The following is a 22,674-nucleotide window of genomic DNA, read 5'->3' on the forward strand; positions in this document are numbered from 1 at the left end:
ACGGATAATTCTACTAAAGATGTGGCATTTACAGGAGTTCAAGTGTTCCCAGGTATAGAAGCAACATCCAGTTCTTGAGTCTGTGCTCACTACTGTCTAAGGCAGAACCCTATCAAGACTTGTAAATAAATTAATCATTGTTTCTTAGACAAGTATTGATAATTGAGATTTTCAGATGAAGGTGTCAGACAGGGATTAATAGTGTTCTTAGAAGAATGATTAGTAATGTTTGGTTAAAAAGTATCAAGTGTAACTTGAATGAATTTTATCCCAAAGAGGACAACAAAAAAGGATGAATTGTATTTATTTTCCTGCTGTTTTAAATCACTGCATTCAGGTGATTATAGATTCTTGCAATGAGACTAGAAAATGTTGATGGACTCAAATGTGGCCAATGCCTACAAAGGTCCTTGCTTCAGAACTTCCCCATTCTTATTTGGAAAGCTAATGCTATCTAGGGAAGAAGTCTATGCATGCTTGTGCCTTGAGCCACCTACATAATACAGACATGATTCATGCAGGAGCCAACATCATCAGAGATTGGATGTGGGAAAGGAAAAGGAGTAGAAAACTGAGAATTATCACCTTGAAAGAGTGATTAAAAAGTTTAACAGTAAGTTGTGTTTAATTTTCACTTCCTCTTGGGAAACCAGGTGACAAAGCCAGTTTTCTGTAATTTAGAGCTCATTTGGATGTCAAAACTAGGAGTTAGTTCCTCCCATGTTATAAGCATGTTTAGGGAACACTGAGGTAATGAAAGAAGTGTCTATAAAATAAACGTCTACCCAATTGCAACATGTATTACAACATAAGTTCCAGGTATTGTTTTGGTAGGTACCTGCTACATGGCTAGCAATACAGAGTATAACATCACAGGAAACAACTAGGTAGGTTAAGCAGTTTGGGCAAAGGTACAGTTAGAACAGCTTGAATTAGACAAGAATCCAAGGAAATAAGCACCTTATTTTTAATTTGATTAATAACATTCTTTATATGGGACATCTATGAACTAGCCTCACTCATAACTATGAGGTAATGAATCCCTAATTACAGCAATCTTCCCTATTAATGCTTAATATTTAAAATTAGCCTGTACTTAAGGTCTTGAACTGAAGATATGAAGTATAAATGAAGGTTAAATGTGAAACTGCAATACATGATTTGTCTTGCTCATAAGGAAATGGCTTATTTCTTTCATTTGAGATTTATTTGATCTACTTCTGAGAACTCTGGCATGTAGACACAGAAACAGAGAAGCTGAACAGGTGATGGCTCTCGTGTCAGCAGCAGCCTCCTCATTACTCCTCCCAAGAAGCATGCACTTACTGAGACAACCAGCAGATGACCAAACTGGCACCATCCTTACCCTTCAGGTGATATTCTGAAGTGTGCAGCATGAGTTTCCTCAGGTAAATTGTACCTTAGTCTCAGATGACTGCACCTGCATTGGCTTATGGTTCTTGAAATATAGTAATAATTGACCCACCCTAGAATACCAGTATGACATCTGTTTGGCAAAACTGGGAAATTTTAGTAAAAATTATACATGAACACTATGACTGAAGCACTTGTGTAACTGGAAAGCCATCAGAATAGACTGATCTTCAACCTAGTTTATGAAGTGATTAAACTTAGCTTCTGTTTTAAGGATTACTGTTTGCCTTTCAGTTAATTTCTGTTCTGAACTTGTACTGAGTCATTTTTTCCATTACTGCAAGCTACTTTGTTTTTATTGGATGCTTTCAGTCTAAGCATGTTCAGAACATCATAGCTTCAGAACGATGGTTAAAGCAAGATAAAATTTGCTGAAATTAACAATTAAAGTTAGCTTGAAGGAAGAGTTACAACCCATCTATTTAAAATAGTAATCTGTACAATACTTCAATACTAAAATACAAAATTTAACCCATTCCTTCTTTGTCATCAAGTCACACATAGTATCAGTTTTATCACCTTTTGGATGGTTTTCAGGGACCCAAGGTTTGGATTTTTTTATCACCAGGGATGTTAACTTACACAGTCACAGCTGCTAGAATGTAATCAACTGTGCAGTTTTAATTTATTGCTTTAGGATCTTGGCTTTATATAAATGAAAAAAAACTACAGACTGTTGAAAGAGAGATCCTCTGCTGTGTTGCATTACAAATAAAGTCTCTGAACAGCAAGACTGTACATTTCTCTAATAACTACTGCATTAAATACATGCATATGCTATTACAACAAACCTTGCAGTTTACAGGATCAGATAATTTCGCATGTGACAGCATTCCAGTTTACAGAGAAAAAATATGTTTAAAAGTTGGAGTAAAATTGCCCTAAAGAAATTCACAGTAATTATTCCTTCCCAACTATTCTAATTAAATTCATTGGATAGGGGAAAAAACCACCACAAAACAAAAACCCAACAGTATAGAAACAGTGGACAATTTTATTTTTTTTTTTGCTGCCAGTATTATAATGGCTCTCAATTTGCAGGTACAAATACAAATGAAGTACAATCTACCTTTGAGAGAATAGTATAAGTCAAAAACTTATTTTCCATCAACAAAAAATTGACATTAAAATGCAAGCTAGCATAATTTTATGTATTTGGTTGTATTCTTCACCCCCAAACTTCATATACATTTTCCACTATGATGCATTGTGGAGCAGGAAGGACGTCTTCAGAGGTCCGTACAGAGCCTGGCACAAGTGAAGCCACAGTTTCGTTAGGACTTTTTGCCAGGTCCGTATGTCAGGCAGATCATGGGAGAAAAGCTACTGGACACAGTAGTTACCACATAACTCCCTGTATTACTGTAACACCTAGGAGCTCTAGAAACAGACCAGGATCTCCAGAAGAATATGTATCCACATCTGTGGACCCATTCAGGTTTTCTGGAAAAGGTTTCTGCTTCAATGGCGAAAAATCTGCCCAAGTGTAGCAAAAACCAGGAGAGTTTCCGAAAAGGGTGGGGCGGGTGCAGAATAGATGAACATTAGTTAGCAAGCCACCAAAAGTCCTGAACTCCACAAACAATACTGCTGAAGAACTATCCTGGGCATCTAAATTTCTGCATCCAAATCTAAGAATTGCCTTCAAAGGAGGCAATCTAAACCATGCTCTCATAAAAAAACCCCTCTGTTCAAACTCATTTCTCATCAAGACAGTGCCCCTCACCTCATCTCTTACTCACCTATTCACATTTGTCACTTTTTTCTTTTTTAAAGTCAAAAGCCAATCTAAGGAATAGATTGCTGCAAACTCCAGAAAGGTAATGCAAGATAACCTATGTATTTAATGCTGCATAAGTAAGTGAATATCTATTTAAGAACTTCATTTTACATTGCTGCTTTGTGGAACAAAGAATACCTTGCTGTAACAAAACTTGTTGCTCTCTTTTCACATCAAACCTTTTCTGTTCACTATGCCATTGTCATTCCTCCTCTCCACTGTTTTTTCTGCTTCCTACACGATGCTTTTCAGGAACTAAGACCACTTAAGATGAGTGCAATTTCTGTCCAGACTAACTTAGCAGTAGGTGGGAAGATAACACATGCCTACATACCTGCCAAAGAAATATGCTCTTAGATATGGGAATAGGTTGAGCAAAGACATATCCCTTCTCAACAGACTGAAGCTTGCATTTAGACTGGAAAGAAACTCCTTTCTTGGACTGACTGAAACAGGAAAGATCATGGCACAAACTATCAAGGTCAATATAATACCAAACAGCATTCTAAAACTGTCTGTCTGCTCAATGTACATATTTAAAAGAAGAGCAGAGCAAAGATCATCTTACACCTCCTGGTAACCTTGGGGAGGAAAAAAGAGGCCAACTAGAATGTAGCAGGAAACAGAAGATTGTTTGGTACCCAACTGCAGTAAGTTATCAGTCTCCACGTATTTACTTGCCTTCCATGCCCAAGGACTTGAAGAAGTTAGAATTCCTTAGACCCTATAAATCAAAAGCCACATAAATCAGATTAAAGACTTTTTTTTTTATATAAAGTAGAAGACAGCCCTCCCATTTTTATTTCACTGTTAGGTACTCAAAGGTGAAGTAAACATCTTCCAGATACTTTAGTGGTAGAAGCACTACAGCCTTCCACTAGGCACTCAACAGCCAGCATCTAAAGGTGCTTCATATACTTTAAACATGGCTCACCTCATAACAGAAAGTAGTACCATGTTTACAGTGTTTACTCCTTGAGAGCTGAATCAGGAAGGTTGTGAAACCCATGCAACAGCAGCTTCTTATTTTGAAAAGAGTCATCTACCGGGCCTTGAAGATAATTTTAAGTAAACCACAGCTCTACTTTGTCTTTCACCCTCTTAACGGTCCTCCAAAACAGCACCTTCTACCAAAAAGAATTCCTAGTCTATCCTGGCTGCTGGGAAAGATTTGTAACCATCCTGTACGTGTACGCCATTGTGTTTGGTTTTTTAGAGCCTCAGGGCACAACTACAAGAGCCTCCTTTCTTTAAAGGCAGTGTTTGAATATAGGTACCATGATTGCAGTTTATGGAAGCTGAGTTATTTTTCTTCTAGTTTATGTAGGACTCTTGGGAACACGTTAGCAGAACTGTTTGGTAGTTTGCCTGCAAATATTCCCAGCTCTGCTTTTGCTTACAAGTCAGATTTTTGTCAAAAACAAGACTTGAAGTAGTGCTAGTTGCAAGTCTCCATCAAAACCTGAAATATACAGCAAGCTTTCACACAATACTGAGAATTTCTGTATCAGTTAGATGATGGTTTTGTAAGTTTAAATAAGTAGTCCCCTGGGAACAGCACAGAACACTAGCAATAGTAGTAATACAACTTCACCCAGTTTTTTGTTTTTAATTTCCAAAGCTAAACCAAGGATGGAACAGTAAACCTTCCATCTAGGCAAGAACATTTATACTGAGCCACAGTGGAGCACAGATTCATGGAAGTGTCATTTATAAGCATGTAGTTTCTGACTTCTACTTTTAATAGCCCCTTCAGTTCAGCAGTTCCACACCAACCTCTCAGACTGCAGGTAATCAGAGTCACTGCTGCATGCATAGGAAAACATGCACACAAAGTTGTCAAACTATCCTAGTTTCCTGCCTGTAAGAGCTGACTAAACACAAATTAACAAGAACTGCCTGAAACCACAACCATAGAAGTAAAGGTTGGGGGGATAGCGAGTGCTTGTTGGTTTTGGGGAGGAAAAAGCAAGCTAGGGAAGGTGAGGATTATGAAGAATTATTTAAAAAAACGAACAAACAACCGAACAAACAACCTTGGATATTAAGCAGTGTCCTCATACAAATACTTGCTGGCTTCATGGAAAAGGTCTTTGAATCATAGACTGAAAGCAAGTGGCAAATATTGGAATCAACTGTCATTTGGTTGTTGAACAGAAGAGCAAAGTTATGAATTTGCCTTAGTATTTGCCTCCTGGAATTCACAGCTGCTTGGCTCCAATTTCCATCTGCAAAATGAATAATTTCCATTTTAGGAGACCAACTTGCAGGAGGTCAGAGCAATCTGGCTATCCCTGATTACACATCTTGGTTAGTTACAAGCTGAAGGATCTGCTTGTGCCAGTAGAGGCACAAAATATAATCTACGTTCAAAGCAAGTGTATTAGAACTTCAGTGGCTGAGGTAGAAGTTGCACTAAACTTTACTACTGAGGTTTAGCTACTGAGAACTTAATATCTGCTTCCAGCAGTTTTAGCTCAAGTGTGGGATGAAATTACAAATTCAACAATCCCGTATCAGAGTAATGATGGGTAAGCATTTTGGCTTTGTGCATTCAAACACTTTAACTATTTTAACTATTTATTTTATAGCTGAAGAGTACTGTCAACCAGCTAAGCACCTGTACTGTTCATTAATCAAGGCTGTCAAATCTCTCATAAAAACAGTATGAAGGCCTAGTAATAACATGGAGATACTACAGGTAAATTACATCACAACTATACACCTGAAGGTTCTAGAGCACACCTGCCTATTCAACCCTGAAATCAAGGGATGCCAAGAGGGACAATAAACTACACATCCTCCTAATACCTGCAAAGAAAGCTACTCAATGTTAAGAATTATTAACTATAGATGTAGTTTACACTACATTTATGTAGTGGGAGGGGAGAAAATATATACACTTACACCAAAATCATCACAACAGCTTGTTTTAAAAATACACTACCACTCTTTGGACTAGAAACTAAAGTTCTTTAAGTGGAATAAAGAGATCAGAAAGTCAGATGCTTCCAAGTACTTTTAAAACTAGACAAACAATCAAAACCACTATGAGTTTGCTCTTACCAACAACTTCATGATACTTGCTGACAAAGGGTGTATCTGTTGCAAAAATATAAAACTTTTCTTCTCCGCAGATGCTTATAACTACAGCATCTTCTGCACAAGTTTTTCAGTGAGCTTTACTTCATATTGCATCTCCTACAGCCTTTACCGTAACCAGTCCAAGCTGACATTTTGCACTCTGTCATTCAGCAAGATGCAGCACTTCCCTTCAATTCTTGCTTTTGTGGACATCAGCTGTGACAGAAGCAGAGAGATAAACCTGATGACAAGTCAAAAGCCTCAGGTTAAAAAGGCCTCAGAATACACATTCGAACCAAAATAGCAAAGTAGCCAGAACTATTGGCTGAACTGCAGAAACGCACACCTTGTTGGCTAAAGGGAGGATTCTCTTGGCACAATGGACCAGTCCATTTAGCCAGTAACTTCCTGCCTAACTGTATTTTTTGGTTTAGACATTGTGCCAACCTAAAGGTGTAATTTTACAAATTAAGTGCTGTTCTCATCCCCTCCACTCCCACAAAGCAGATGGTGTAAATTAATTCCAGCAGGCCACCAACAGTTTGCTACTCACCCTTCATGTATCAACATAATCTTGTAAGCAGCAATTTCCCTTCATTCAGCATCCCCTTCTAAATTGGCAACAGTATTATTGTTTTATGACTAAAGTGTTTCAGGGAAGGAGGGAATCACATTTTCCTCCAAGAGACTAACAACTTTTTGCGATATTCACTGAAATGGATAATAACTTTTTTCCAAGCATTGTGTTATCATGGAGTCAGGTTCCACCAACTGATAAAACTCAATCACTGAAATTTCTTGATTTCTGAAGTAAGACTTAAAGTTCCAGATAATTGCAGAAAACCCACATGCCACATTGTGCCTAAAGTGGGCAAATTATCTGTATCTTAACATAAGAACTTAAGAAAGATTCTTACATGCAACTTCTAAAGCCAGAGAGTTACTAAAATTGGACTTCACCCAGAAATATTTGAGATTAATAAGGTAAATAGCCTAACAGAGTCATCAATATTATCAGTGAATCCAGACTCACTGGAAGTGCCAGAAGCATTTCACAATCTACACGCTGAGACTGAAAAGCAAGGGTTCACAGAAATCTTTGATTCACATAATTGGCTTTACAGGAACAACTCCTCATGTTCTGCTATTCCTTGCATTAAGCAGAGTTAAAACATTCCAGAGAGAAATTTATAGTGCAATCATGGGTGTGGGGGGATGGGGTGTCATCTTGGGTATCCTCATGAAGTCACAACAAGCACAGGATATTTACATCTCTATCTCAATAGTTGTTGATACTACCGAAGAAAGGAAACAAATCTGCAACAGCCCTTTCTTGGGGGGGGGGGGGGGGCGGGGGGGGGAAATCAAAGTAGGGCACATGCTGGGTTTCCATAAGCATCAGCACCTTGTTCAACTCTCTACAGATGCAAACTTGAATTCATAGCCTACTTTTATAACTCGAAAAGCACAAATAACTAACCAGTGATGCTTATTGATTAAAAGTTGAGGCAAAATAATTTGACTGCCAAGATCCAGTTTCTATAACACAAGCAGAGCATGGAGACAGGAGGACAGAAAAAAAAAAAGAGAAAAAAGGTGAAATCTACTTAGATTAAAAAGAACCAAACCTACTTCTATCACTGTTCTATCTTATGATCAGGGGAATATTTTCTACTTTGTCCTTCCCTGTACCCACCTTTGGCTCGGTCAAAGAACTTCTTCAAAGAGCAACTTATGCAACTGTATGACGTAATATGGGTCTCATGAATCAGACAGCTACCAAAGATAAGTACAGAAGTATATTGATAAAAAGCTAGTGATACCATTGCTAGTTAAGTGACACTCCTCAGTTTTACAGCCTATCACATGAGCTCAACTGCCAAACATCTGAAGCTACACTTAAAACCATCTTTGTTTTAAAAATTTAAGGTTCTGGCTTAAGGTTTAAATGGGTTTAATATCCAAATAATATGTGTAGTTTAAGCTGCAATAAAGCAGTCCAAATCAGTTGACTTAGGCTGTTATTTGTTTAAATTCTGCATAAACACCTTCCAAGTATTAATAGAATGCAAAGCATGCTATCAAACACATTATCAGCAGTGAATGAAACATGACAAAGGAAAATTAACAAGAAAAAAACACCAAGAACATTCTCCCGTATTTAAGTCATTTAACCTGGCTATAAAAAAAATATTAGGTAATTATAGAGAAGAAATGAAAAGTGCTCAAAATCCTAGAAGAAATAAATTAAGACAGCAAAGCCTTCCCAAACACAGTCACAAGAGTTTGTCTTGAAAAGGCTAAGAACTTGTTACTGTATGTGCAGGTAAGCAAACAGCTGCTGAGATACAAAGTCCCTGGAGGATGTCCAAAAAAGGGGATATTACACATCAGCTGTTCAAGCAAACACTTGAGTCATATCTCTGTGTAGTTGATGATAAGCTATGTCACTGAAGAATCCATAGCTCTGATGCCAACAAGGCATCTTAATAGAAAGTCACTTTTGGTCTTTTATTGGAATCCCCATAGTTCACATGCCTTCAACTTTTACTGATGCTTTTTATTTATACATCACATTTTGAAAAAAAAACTCAAATGGAAAAATATCTTTAATAAGATTACTACCACATAAGTTTTTCCATGCCAGAATTTTCTTGTTTTCATGTTTTAATTCAGCATATACACCTGATGTGACAGGTCACTTACTCAAAAAAAGAATGCCAAACAATTAATAGCATCAGCTTTTAAAATCCACTGTCTTATTAATCAAGTATTTTGTTTTAGGCAGCTTTTCTGGCTTTTGTGAAGTTTTTATAAGTCAAACTGGAGTTGATACCCAGCAGCTGACCTTCCCTCAGGAACTGCTCCATACACATCCAGAAACACTCCCTTATTTCCATGTTCCTTCTGCCAGAGAACCTACTAGGCTCCAGAAAGCTATGGTAATTTGTTCACAGGTACAGCAATTCTCACATGGGTAGAATTCTTGCAGTAAAAATAGATGACAGCTCCAGGCACATTTAAATTTATTTCAATCCCTCACAAAGGTGTCATCCAGTCAATCCATCTGCTACTTCAAAACACAAAACTTCACCCAATGCAGCATGCCCTCCTCATTGAGTTGTGTGTACATTTTTTTCTCTTTCCTCTGTTGCATTGAACATGCAGATGAACATCTCAGGTTACTGTACCATTCCTGCCTCGGTGACAGAATGGACAATTAAGCTAGAATTGAGAGAAAATTCAAGTCACCAAATGATTACAGTAGGCTTATTGGAGTTTCAATAGGAAATCTGTAATTGTAGGCAGAAATTGGGAAGTTCTGAAGTCTAGCTAATGGCATTTTGCATCAGGAACTGGGAATTACTATGGCATTCTGGACACACCACACTTCTCAAACTGGACAAACTGAGTTCATATGTGTAAGTCTCAACTGGTAGATACAAAACAAGGCAACTACTTAAAGTGACTGGCTAATCAGTTATAGGCCTCCAATCTTCTTACCAAATATAACCAGGTACTGAATGTTGTAGCTGCTACTTAAGTTTCATGTTTACTTTACACGATCTTTATGATTTGTAAACTGAAAATGCTGATTAAGAAAAAACTCAGAACTCCAATAGCCAGTTTACTGAAGAACTGTATTAAACAGTACTCAAAACCGTACTAAATATTTGTACTAGTCTCTAATAATACTCATTCAGGGTGGTAGTTTTTCTTGAAGGGAGAAAGGAAATTACATGTTCAAGCATGAAGTTCTTACTGAAGGCAACAAGACATTTAAATACTTTGGGGAAGCCTCTAGCTTTCAAGAGGACCAAAACCAACAAACTAAACCTGAATACTAGCTAACCTGTAACTAGCAAGAAGATAAACAGTCCTTCTCAGGCATGCTAAGACAGTACCACAGTCACCTAGCACTTCAAGCCTATGACCCATGTTTCTCCAAAACAGAGTTTCCATCATGTGTGGTATTCTCAGACCTATCAACATAGCATAGCTTTGTTTTTCTAGGAACTCTGCGGAAAAGTACTGTTTTAGAATTTAGATACACTGGATGGACTCTAGCAATTAAGATTTTTATTTAAATATAAAAACCAGTATCTCAACCTGCCACAAAAGAATTGCATGATAAAAAAAGCAAAGGGACAGCTAAATGGAAATTGGTGCTTCCTCCCAGTGACATAAACACCTTCTCCTGCACATTCCTCTTCATGAAAATGGAAGAGTTACATCTGACAGACCGGTATTACCAAAAAGAGGCAGAAATAATCTACACCACACCATCACATAAAGCGAGTATCTAACACTAAATATTTTTTCCCCGGTTAATGGTAGTCGACTAGCTACAACTATCATTATATGAAGCTCAGTCTCCTCTATGAGGAGAAAAAGGAAAAAATGCCTAATCTGCATTTAGCTTTTTTAAAGTAACCTCATCATAAGACAGCATTGTCTTTAACATTGCTTAGACACTAGAACAGCACATGGATTCCAAACTCAGCCTTATGAAATTAGATCATCATTGCTATTCATTAGTGCAATGCTAGGCCATTAGCAAGGAATTAGTCAGGAATTACTAGTTTTAAGTGAAGGATAACTACATATAGAGGTTAGCACTAGGATAATCTAATTCAAGAACAACTCTCTACAGAAAATTAGGGAAAGGATAAAATCCCCCCCACCTGTCATCCTGCTTTCAGAAAAGTAAGTAATGCCTCTTTTAAACAAGAATTCCTATGAACAAGCAGCCAGAGGTTGCCTATGTTTCCATACTTCACATCAGTATCTACAGCTGCATCCAGCACTGGTAGGTGTTGCCAAAGCATGAGTTTCTCAAGACAGCCTCTTCCTGGATCCCAACTGCAGCTCCTCTAACTTAGGTCTTTCTTTTCACAAGCTATTACAATCTATAAATTAATTTAGATTCCCCCCCCCCCCCCCATTTTACATTTATGATGTTTATACCTGGAGCAATTTGTGTACCAAAATGAAAAGCAGCAAGTGCAAAATTTCTAGTAGTATTTATTTGCAACAGTCAAGTCTTTTAACAAACAGTAGAGAAGGTATTCTAAAAATCCAAATGCCACTTGAGCTTGCAAACAGAGCTGTAATTACAACTGACACTTTTTTTACTGTATTATGGAGTACAGCATCATCTTCAATTGCTGAGAAAACAACTGGAAGAGAGCTCCCCCACTCCCACATCATCTTAAATGGGTCAGTAACTGATAAAACATTTTTACAAAATATGCAATATATCTTCTGGCATTCACACTAAGTTGTTCTGTAGTTTCCTTTGAAATGGTAGTTTTTAAATCACCACTGCTATATTTACCTACAGCTATAGGTAAAATTTGTTTATACAACAGCTTCGTGAGCTTTCTTCAAAGTCACATTTGACAGATCAGGCCAAAGCCAAGTGACTGTGGATAAGATATGACATTGCAAATTGCAGGTAGAAATACGAACAAATTATTTCACATAAAGCCAAGTCTGAGGGCAGCTCAAATAAAACAGAGGCCAATCATATGCTTGTCAGTGGCCTTCTTCAATGTTTTACAGGTATATTACAAGCGTTAAGCACAAGAGCCACTAGATCTGTTGTTACTCCTTTACAGAGATGGGGAAAGTTGTTTCTCTTCCCAAGCATACAAATACCCAATACACACTGTGACACAGAAGTATTAGCATCCAATACCACTATTGCACACATACAAGTGTAGCTATACAGAGACACAAATGCCAAGCATTTGGCTACGCTGTCTGCAAGCAAGTGGAAAATAAGTGACCAGAAAGCCACATCCAGATTCACAAACAAAAACCCACTGACAGCCACGGTATTATCACAACCCACCCTCTCTGCTCTGCTATATTCAGAAGCCAAGAAACTGACATTACACAAAAATTCTTCTTTCAGAGATAAAGCATTAAACTTATTTTCCACCAAACAGGAGGCAAAGTACAGACGCCTCATGAAAAAAATCTTTATCATTGGGACCTAAAATAATTCAAGTTGCAGTAGTTGAACAAAATAAAAGTGGTAGCAAATTGTGAAGTTTGGCAAGCTTTTTAAAAACATTGTTTTATATAGTTTGATAGAAACGAGATTATTATTACTTAACAACAGGAGTCTCAGTTTGGCCAACAGGCACAATGCTGTCACCCCAATCTTCACTCTTCACTTTGATTAAAACCTAAGGCAATTCATTTTTGCCCAAGTTCACAGCAACTTCAGCACCTAAAGCACCAGCCTGGGTTGATTTCAAAACATTTCCAAAGAACAGGTTACTAAAATAAGTTTAAGAGTTGTTGACTTTTTGTAACTAGACAAAAAATAACTTCATGCTGCAACCACAGTAAGCAGGGTTACTTATATTTTATAGAATACAGGATAGGTAGTCAGAATTAAGACTGGGAAATAATACCAATAGCTTTGGATTATTTTGTCTCTGGGATGGGGGGGCACACTTTTGGAAAACTCTCATTGATTTCATTAAGGTTATTCACTTAATTAAGCCTACTCATTCAAGTATAATTGCATATGCAATATGCATATGCAACAACGCTTTTGTTAAAACTTGGGACAATATGCTTTGTAGCTTTAAAATAACAAATTTTCCCCTTCAGTAACAGAAGCGTAGGTTTTCAGTCAAGAACACTATAGCAAATTTCAGGACATTAGTAAGCCAAAAGTTTCAAAGCTAGAAGTCAGAGATGGTATTTTGGTTGCAAAAGGGGCCCACAAGGATCCCAGATTTGACAGAGGAATGTGACTTCTCGGTGAAAGCTTCACCCAAGTTGAGCATTTCAGAAGGTGGTATTGACCACATGAATACATCACAGTGTACACACCTGTCAGCTGCATTCATCTTTGTTACCAGAGGGAGATACTGTTGTTTTCCCTTAGACAAATACTCAATTTGAGTGTGAAATTTTAAGAAAAATACTGCTAGGTAAGTTGATCCTATAAGTTTGAAGCAGAACTATTAACAAACAGGTTTCACGTTGCTAACATTTGTCTCAGTCATTCTGTGAAAGACCCAAAGAAATAACAGGAAAATGAAAGCCACATGAAAAGCAGCATATACATATTTTTCAGATCACAACACAAGGCCAAGACTTACATGTTATCTCCTGATGTACAAGAAACCCCAAATACTCAAGTGCTTATACAGAAGATGCTTCGGTTACTCTTCCAGCTTCACTATCAGGATGGTAAAACACAACAGCAAAACTAAGTAAACAATCACCCCAGAACTAAAACTTGCATAGTAATCACCACTGGCTGGCTAACTGTTCACGTCACAGCAAGCTGTCATAATTTTAACTCAAGACCCTGAATTACAATCATAACATGGGAAAATAAAATCAAAAGATATTTCAGACTGATCTTTAGAAAAAAATTTAAAAAATTTGAAAAAAAAATATCAGTAAGACTTGGCCCCTGACAGAATTTTTTAGAGCTGGAAGCACTTCTAACAACCACAGCTTACAGATATTTTAGTATCAAAATAGATGGTTATGCGCTAGTTATAGACCAAATGTAAAATTAAAGTATTCAGAAGTTACAGTAGTACAAAAAATGTTTACTTGCAACCTTCAAGGACAAACCTAATTCTGTGTGTAGGCCCAAAATGAGGCAGCATTTGCTGGTCAAGTTTTTTCAGGAGTTTCATCTCCTTATTAAAGCCAACTCCACTCTTCACTCAGTTTAACAGACCTTTAGAAGCCATTAGTCCAAGAAATATATTGCTAATGGGATAAGTGCTTACACCACTCAGGCATAAATGGGAAACAGTCTTCTTCAAAGACTTCATCATATTGCTCTAATTTTGTTTTTGTGAATGAGTCGTCAAAGATTCAGTGTTTCCAGGATAAGCACAGTGGCCGATTTGGCATTCTCAAAAAAACCAACTGAAACAGAAAAGCTGGGTACCAGGTCTTGTCAAAACAAAACATTTAAAAAAGTAATATGTAGAAATGCTCACCACCACCCCCAAGTGTACCCTGATCATCTTCTGCCTTCTTGTTCTATCATTACAGTCTTGAAGTTACTAGAAAGGAAACAGCTGAGGAATGCTGCCACTCTTATGCCATGCTTTCCATTGACTGTCATTTCAGGAATGCACACAGGAAAGTAAAGCAGCCTGGAATGTCTCCACCCATCCAGCAGCATCAGAAGCTGCCCAGCTTACCGACAGCTCCACCGCCTTGCAGCTGCATTCCAGTTTGGATTTTTACAGTTGGCCAAATCAATGAAGAAAGTTATACTGTTAAGCACCGATATAACATTTGTTCGGTAGATGTCCTCATACTTTGCATATCCTATATGCATATACTCTACATTGATACTACACTATGGCAGTAACAAGGTATAAAATTTACAATTTCTTGGTTGCAAGAGTCCAGAAGGGCCATGCTATAGTTGTCCTAAACTACCACCACATTTCTTTCAGAGCATATTAGTTTATCTAACTCGTCTGAATATATTCTTGGATAAAATTTAAGTATTTGCTAGAACACGCGCATGTTCCTCAATTCCACATCCTGTCAGTCCTGCCCCAGGAGTCACAATTACACAGAAAGAAGCAAGCAATTTGCTGGGCTCTCAATTTTTGAGAATACTGCAATAAGGGTTTTACTAGCCCAAGTAACAACTTTGAGAAAGAGATCAACTGAGAGCACAAGCAAAGGGATAAACAAGTAAAGAGCTGGCCAACAGCCTGTCAAACCATCTGTTCCAACTAAAATTTAGCATATACCCTTAAGCCTGGAATACAGATCCTCAGAAGACCTAAGTTGTTTCTCTACTAATGATACTAATGACTGCTGCCTCCTAGCCTCAGATTTAGCTAACAAACTGAAACTTAGTAATTTGGTAGAAAATAACACACTTGCTACAATGCCAAGATCAAAAAGGCCTCAAATCAAGCGTCTTCACATCGATTTTGTTCATATGTACAAATGCACATCTATTCTTACCAGGTGCTTTCAAAGACTTCTCATGAAAAAGTATTCTAACAATACCAAGAATATACCAGAATACATAGAAAACCATAGCTAAATTTTTAGTGTAAAAGCAGCATTAACATTACAGTGAAATTCATAGCTATAGACCAGCAGAAATTATGTTGAATACTGGCATCAGCAAATGAATACCAAAGCCCTACCAGCTGAATTCATCCTTACATTTAATGTAGAACTCTTTCTCCATGACTAACCAAGTTCAAGAAATCTGTCAGTTATACTAACATAGAAACTTGTTTTAAATACTTGAAATAATTACTATATGCTAGAATTCAGTTGAGTTATTCTATTTGTGCACAAGAAATATCCATAGCAATGCAAACTGCTATGTAACCAGACATAGAAATCCCAGGTTCAAACTTGACAGACTCTGAAGAGGCCAAAAGACACATGGAGATAATAAACCTAAAAAAGATGAAAAGACTTTTACTTGTTTTTTTATAAAACACCAAGCTGAACACAATTCTTTTGAATGCAGTATTTCAGTTTCCATGGTTATACTTAAAACATTATGAAGGATCACTTTTCCCCCCCCTCTTCTTGCCTCCATTTCGAAGGGTAAAAAAATCTTAGATGACAAGATCAGTAGGAAGTTAACAAGTACTTATTGTAGAATCTGAACCTAGCTACTGTAACTACGGAGAGAAAGATCTATGGCCCACACAAGAACCAACTCCTATTACAAAGGAGATTTTAAACAAATATGCCTCTGTAGTCCAATCATAGAGTGAAGTCAACATTACACTTATTTCAGGACTCATTTTCTCTGTGCTTTGTTGTACAGATAGAGAATTTAAAAAAAAAATCAGAATAGAATACAAGCTGAGCAAATGACTCCAAAACTCTCAGTTGCATATCATCTACAAGGTCATTAGGGGGTTCAGTGGGTGAGAGGTTGTTTCCTCTCCAAATTTAGGCATCAGGTTCGTAAATGAGTACAAACCTTTCTGTCTGAAAGGAAGTTCTCTTTCGGACTCGATAGTCTTGAAAAATTAAGAAGTCTACCATACACATCAGTATTTTCACTCTCCAAAAGAGGCAGTGCAGAAGTCATAACTAGGAGGATATTAAGATAACTTTGAGGTATTTCCATACCTTCCTTACCCTTGGTTGTTGGGTGCTGCTGCTATGAGGCAAACACCCTAGAGATTTAAGACTGCAGCAACCTGTTCTTTGCTCTTATGACTTGACATGCTCTGCATGCTGTGGCCCCAGCTCAAATACGTGACCTGTGTTATCATTCGTCAAAAAGGATCCCGACAGTGCAGCCTTAATGACCTCTATCAAGTTCTAAGGCAAAGGGATCCAGTACTGGTAGACTTTATGTTCCTTTTTCATTACTCCTTGCTGTTTGAATGGATGCTGTAACAAGGATGACAGTTGATGCCAACTGTAACGATACCCTTTACCATATCGGGTACTATGAGTGTGCCACCAGGAGTCTTGACAGAATTTTTCACATAAACTATTACCGAAACTCCCACATAGGAAGGTACTTCTTAACCAGAAATAAATCCCATAGAACTCACAGGAACTATTACGACAGCAATAACTGTCCCTAATCTGCTAGAAAAAAAAAGTTCTCAGTGAAACACACTTGTGAAGAGTTTATCAGCATCTTAATTACTACTGAGGGATCAACGCAGCAAAGTCCTACAGTAGTGGCATCAAATCAAAATCTCTATTTAATACTGCTATGCCTGCAAACTAATATGTAACATGGGTAAGAGTCTCACCTTGATATTCAGGAAAACACTGATATTTGCAACAGAGAGATAGCCTTTGGGGAACTTGGCTTAATTAAACTGTACTTGTCCTGGATAAAAGAAAGAGCACATGAATCCTTCATTAAGGATTAGGAGCCTCTCTTGCTGTTCAGCCTTCACCAATGACAACACCTACAGTACTCCATGAGCCTCATGCACAAACAGCCAAGACAATTTCCTTTATCTTACCTCCAAAGCAGTATATCTCCAGAAAGAAGCAAGATCAAAACAGCAGGACGTGCTCCTTTCACATTATGTGGTGGAATTAGGCCACAGCACCCACCTTCCTCACCCAGAGAGAATGAGGCCAAAAACCAGGTTACCACCTCCTAAATCTTAGCAGCCTCAAGAAAAAGGGCAGCAAAAAAAGCAGGCTGCATAAACTGTCATACCTAAGCACAGCCTAATCTCAGCCACCTTCTTTATCAGGGGTGTGCAGGTACTCCACAGCACATACCCTGTGCTCCCAGGGGAGCACCCTGCACAGGAAATCCAGCCTTCCAGGAAACCGGTCACATCATGGTCCCTCCCCACCACAGCCTTCCAGGGGTGCTGCCCAGAAAGGGTGGGCTCCTCTTTCCTGTACAAAGCTCTATATAACTTTTAGACAAACTACCTTCAGTCACTTGAGCAATGAATTCCAATCACAGCTAGTGAATCAAGTTCTCTTTCGTGGAAGAGAAGGAAAGAGAGGAAGAAAAAGTCCAAACTCTGAGGAAGGATAGTGCTAAGCTTTCAGGATGACAGAATTGAATTCCAACTCTGAATAAATATGTTTTCCCTAAGAGGGACCAGGTTTTGTTGAAAACAGTATATAGCTTCTTCTTAACATTATTTCAGAACACGCCACTTTTCCACCTCTCTGCAGAAACTATTAATCTGTGAGGTCGCAGCTCACCTCTAGGCTTTGTTTCTCTCAAGTGCTCCATACATTCAAGTGTTAAGGCAGATTAGAAAAGCTGCACTATGTGTAAGTCAGATCTCATCCTGCATGACAACTGTCTGGGAATGCAATATTTAAAAACAATCAACTTCAACTTCCACTAAATTAACGGAGCAGACATTGTAAGTTTAAGGTCTAATTTAAAAATAAGTTTTCTAGTCTTACAGACATACACACACAACATGTATATAATGTAGTATATTGCAGCAGAGTAGTATGTATTCTGCTGCAATATCCTACATTGCATATATCTCCCATAGATAGAAAAATAGTATACCCAGTTTTGTCCTTTTTGCTGAAGACCTAACCTGAATGTATGCTAAAATAAGTTATTAAAGAGAATGACATTTGAACCCAACATTACATACAGGAATAATAATCATCATCTAACAACATTTTTTTCCCCTTCTGCAAGATCTTTAATTCAAAGAAATTTAATTGCAATGTCCTCAGATACAATGCACTCAAGTCCACTCATTTATGCACACACAAATATAAAACAAAAGCACTCACTGGCAATGTCAAGAGTTGAAGGAAGTACCTGCATATACACTCCTCCCCTTCCTCCTCTGAGCTACCAGGCCATTTGTAATCTTCTCTTTCCCATATGCATTAGGAGAAACAATTCTACATAAAGCTTTCTGATGGTGATGGCATTCTACCCCACCAATATCAGAAAAGTTTAGCTAATGGCTTTAGTAACAAAGCTGGATGCTCCATTAAAGACCAGTTCATCAGAATTTCAGGATTAATGGCACTTTCCCCTCAGCACTTCCAACCACCTGGGCTGTGAAAAAGAAAACACAGCTTAAGTCTCTTCCTATAACTATCATATCTAACAGGAAAAACAAAGGCTGATTAGTATATTAAATATTTAATTCTATTGCTATTTCAGACACATGCATTTGTTCTCAATAACCACAAAAAAAGATGTAAGACAAAAACGACAAGTCAAAAATGTGTAGTCACTTTATCTTTGCTGAGATAAATTTATTCCTGTGAAGCAGTAAAGTCTTCATGGGATCTGACAGACAACACAAAAAACCAACCAAGGAAACAAACAAAAAACCCACAAAGCAACACCAAACATCACAGTCTTAAACACAACAACCTGGACTTCAACACAGTTGACATCAGTCAGTCAAAACAAACTCTGTCAGGAAGAATGACAAATTTTTTTGAAGAGTTTCCTTTGGGAACAGATACAGCTTTGTTCCATGTCACAGCCAAATCTGATTAAATGAATTCATGTTATAGACCATATTACATATGATTCGCACCTTTTATACAGCATATTAGAGGAAAATAAGTTTTATTGATAATAATGAAGTGGAACCATTTAGAAGTGGTCGTGGGCAGGGATTTGTTATATGCCTTTTTTTTTTAAAAAAATAGCAACAGGCAACATTCATTTACTGTACTGCCTCAAGAGGATTATAACTTCACAATTGATCTCCGTCTTTGCTTTTAATATCACAAAACCAGAAAAGTCTCTTTGGTATCACTACAGAAGGGGAAGAGGAGAGTAAGCAAGAGGTTTAGCAGTGATGTAAATCTTCACCTCTATTCCCTTAGACTTTGCCCTTCCAAACTGCAAGCTGACTACAGGTAAAAAGAAGGGGAGAATAAGCTCAGAATGATCTTGTTGAAAGCTTTGTTGTGTATAGTATCAAAGACATTTTGAAAATGCCATCTGGACTTCATAAAGAGAGATAATACCATTCATCTCTTATCCTAACAATAGAGTTAAACCTAACGTCATCCCTTCCTACCAATCACTGGAGTACACTAACTTGTAGACTCAACCATCTAACCAGTTAAGGTATGACAGAGCTCCCTGGAAGCATGAAGCAATCTTAACTTGATTAGAGAAGGATAAATACATAAAACCTTGCTATGAAGTGACAGGCCAGCCTGAAGTCAGGTAACCGTGCTGCAGTAACATGCTGACAGGCTTAACCACAACACACATTCATTCTTCCAGTTCAGTGCACAACTGAAAGTAAACCAATATCCTTTACAGGGAGGCAAGTGACAACTTACAAACAGGAAATAGAGCAAAGAGTAGGAGAATTTTACATCTTATGTTTAGGAGGGGATTCTATCCAGTACTATGGGGCAACTTAGGTATTTGTAGAGCCTCACATCCTTAAAAAAAAAACTATACAGGATGAATAAAATACATTAAACAAAAGTGAAGTGGTAAATGTAGGAAGAGCACTATGTACCAAAAGTGTCCTAATTACCTCACCTAATGATTCTGGGAAGATTTCTGCTTTATCAACTTACATCTCATAATCATTAAGATTTTTTTTTTTAAACCACTGAACAACTTCTAAACTTAAGAACAAGAAGCTAGCCTATCAGAGATGATTTTTTGCTTTTTGGATATCCAGTGAATCTAATATTGTGTGAAAGCTTTTGGCCTTCTAGAGAAAGAAAAACTATTCAGGCAAACCCGCATTATCTCCGGATTGCCACAGCCTTTCCTTATTTGGCTAACGTTTTGAGATTCCAATCAGACTGCTATGAAGTTCAACATGCACAAAGCATCCATTTTGAGGAAACTTCACAGCCACTTTCCCTTCCATTCCCCCCCTGCCCCAAGTGAAAGTTATCTCCCTCAGCACCAACCCCCCTCCCACATACCCACACCAGAACAAAGCAATATGGATTCGGGTTTTTTTTTTTACTGCTCTCCAACGCACGAAAGAAATGTAAAAGCCCTGCTCCCCTTAAAGTTCAGCTTTCACACTGCGGCAGAAGCCATCCTAGAAAAAGCGAGCAGCCTGTTACTGATACACGTTTCTATATTAGGAACAAAACACTAGTTCCCCTTAGAAACCGGAGAGAAATAGATGATCCGTCTCTCCGCACGCCCGCCCGCACACACGAGCGGGGTTTAATCGGCTCAACTGCTGCGAAACCGGGGAGACGGGGGAAGCAGGAAACTGCTACCGGGATCCCGGGCGAGAAGCAGCCGGGGGAAGCGCCCCCGAGGCGGGCCCGCCTCCCTCACCTGCCGGCCACCACCCCTCCGCCGGGGGGCACCTGCCCAGTGCCCCCGACTGCCTCCCAGACAACACGGGGCAGGGCCCGCTCCCCCGGTCCCTCCCGAGGGAGGCGCTGCCAAGAGGGGAAGCGAGGCGAGCAGGGAAAGCGAAAGAGGGTCACCGGCACCTCCTCCCCACCGAAGGAGAGGCCCAACCGCCCCTTTCCGACGGCCGGCCTGCGGGGAGGGGGCACAGCCTCTCGCCCCTCCAGCCCAGGGACTCGGGCCGCTCCCCCGCGGCCCCCTCCGGCCGCCCCCCCAGCCTGACCCCGGTCGCCGCCGCCTACCGCCCCGAAGTCCCAGCCCCTCCCCGCCCCGACACCCCCCAGCGGAGGGGAGAGCAGCCGCCTCCGGCCCCTTCCTCCTCCACCTCCTCCCGGGGGGGCACTTCGCCGGCCGGCCTCGCCCCCCCCGCCTTCCTTGCCTGCCCAAGCCCCGGTCCCGCCGCCGAGCTCGGCCAGGCGGCACCCGGCCGGCGGCAACGGCTCCGCACCGACCTGGTGGAGCGCGGTGAGCCCGTCCACATTGGCGTAGTTGATGTCGGCGCCCCGCTCCAGCAGCCGCAGCACCTCCTCGGTGTCCCCGCTGGAGCAGGCGGCCAGGAAGACGGCGCCGTCGTCGAACTTCACCTTGGTCTTTTTGCGCTTGACCACGGGTGGCTCCAGGTCGGTCTCGGAGCCGATCCAGCGCTTCAGCTGCTCGTTCCGCTTCTGCTTGGCGTCCGCCATCTTCATACCCCGCTCCTGCCTGGCCCCCTTAGCTAACGCCGCACCGAGGATAGACTATATACCGCCAGTATCCCACAGCGCACCGCGGCCCGCACTCGCCCTCGCTCGCTCACCCACCCAGATGGAAAGCGCAGGGCGGGAGCAAACCGGAGGGGCGGGGCGGCCGCGACGTCGTTAGCATAACCCCGCGAGATTTCCTGGCGCCGGGGAGGCGGGGTTGGAAGGAGCGAGGGGGGGGGAAAATCGATGCGGGAGGGCAGGGCGTAGAGGGGTGTGGTGGGCTGCGTCACTGGCGGGCGCGGGGTAGCGGGCCGGGCGGCGGCGTGCCCGGCGGGGGCGGGGTGGCAGCGGGGGCCGGGCGGGGGAGTGCCGCTGCCGCCGCCTGTGTTGTGACTGGGGCGAGGCCGTCTCGGTTTGCCTCATCCCGGGCCCGTGAGTTCAGGAGTTCAGCCGAAGGGTCACCGGCTTCCCTTGCCCCGTCGGGGCGGAAATCCCCGCGACCGCAGGGGAAGAGCCGGGCCGAGAGGCGTCCGGCGGTGCGGCCCCGCACGGCGCCCGCTGCCAGCCTGAGCCGAGCCTCGGGAGCGGCCGGGACACCGGCTGCCTTCTGCTGCGACTTGGGTCTGCTGTCAGGGCTGAAAAACCACGCTCAAAAAGCGATGAGGGCCTTGCCAGTCCCACGGCCATCGCGAAGGGTCACTGGGGACCTACTTCCCCAAAACGAAGCCTGTGGGGAGGTGGAACGGTGTGGCTTATTGGGGCGTCTGGCATAGGCCTTAAAGCCCTAAACCTAAGCCAGGCTTTGGGCCTTCGGCTCCCAGGGGCTTGTGCGGCTGGAAGCAGGGTGCTCCTCCGCC

At 40.5% G+C, this 22,674-nt stretch overlaps 1 protein-coding gene across 15 annotated transcripts in view; it reads right to left on the reverse strand.

Moving 5' to 3' along the window:
- PPP1R12A (protein phosphatase 1 regulatory subunit 12A) overlaps positions 1-21,947 on the reverse strand; it is a 123,196-nt gene extending 101,249 nt beyond the window's left edge. For 14 of the 15 annotated variants that reach the window (XM_054813670.1, XM_054813675.1, XM_054813671.1 and 11 more), the window contains exon 1: positions 21,587-21,939. In XM_054813670.1, the coding sequence (XP_054669645.1) occupies positions 21,587-21,823 (237 nt within the window). In that variant the 5' untranslated portion in view covers positions 21,824-21,939. Of the gene's footprint in view, positions 1-21,586 lie in introns of all 15 variants that reach the window. The other variant, XM_054813665.1, reaches the window with a different exon arrangement.
- Between the last annotated feature and the right edge of the window lie 727 nt (positions 21,948-22,674).

The sequence above is a fragment of the Grus americana genome, chromosome 1 (genome assembly GCF_028858705.1).
Source record: "Grus americana isolate bGruAme1 chromosome 1, bGruAme1.mat, whole genome shotgun sequence".
NCBI classification, from domain to species: domain Eukaryota; kingdom Metazoa; phylum Chordata; class Aves; order Gruiformes; family Gruidae; genus Grus; species Grus americana.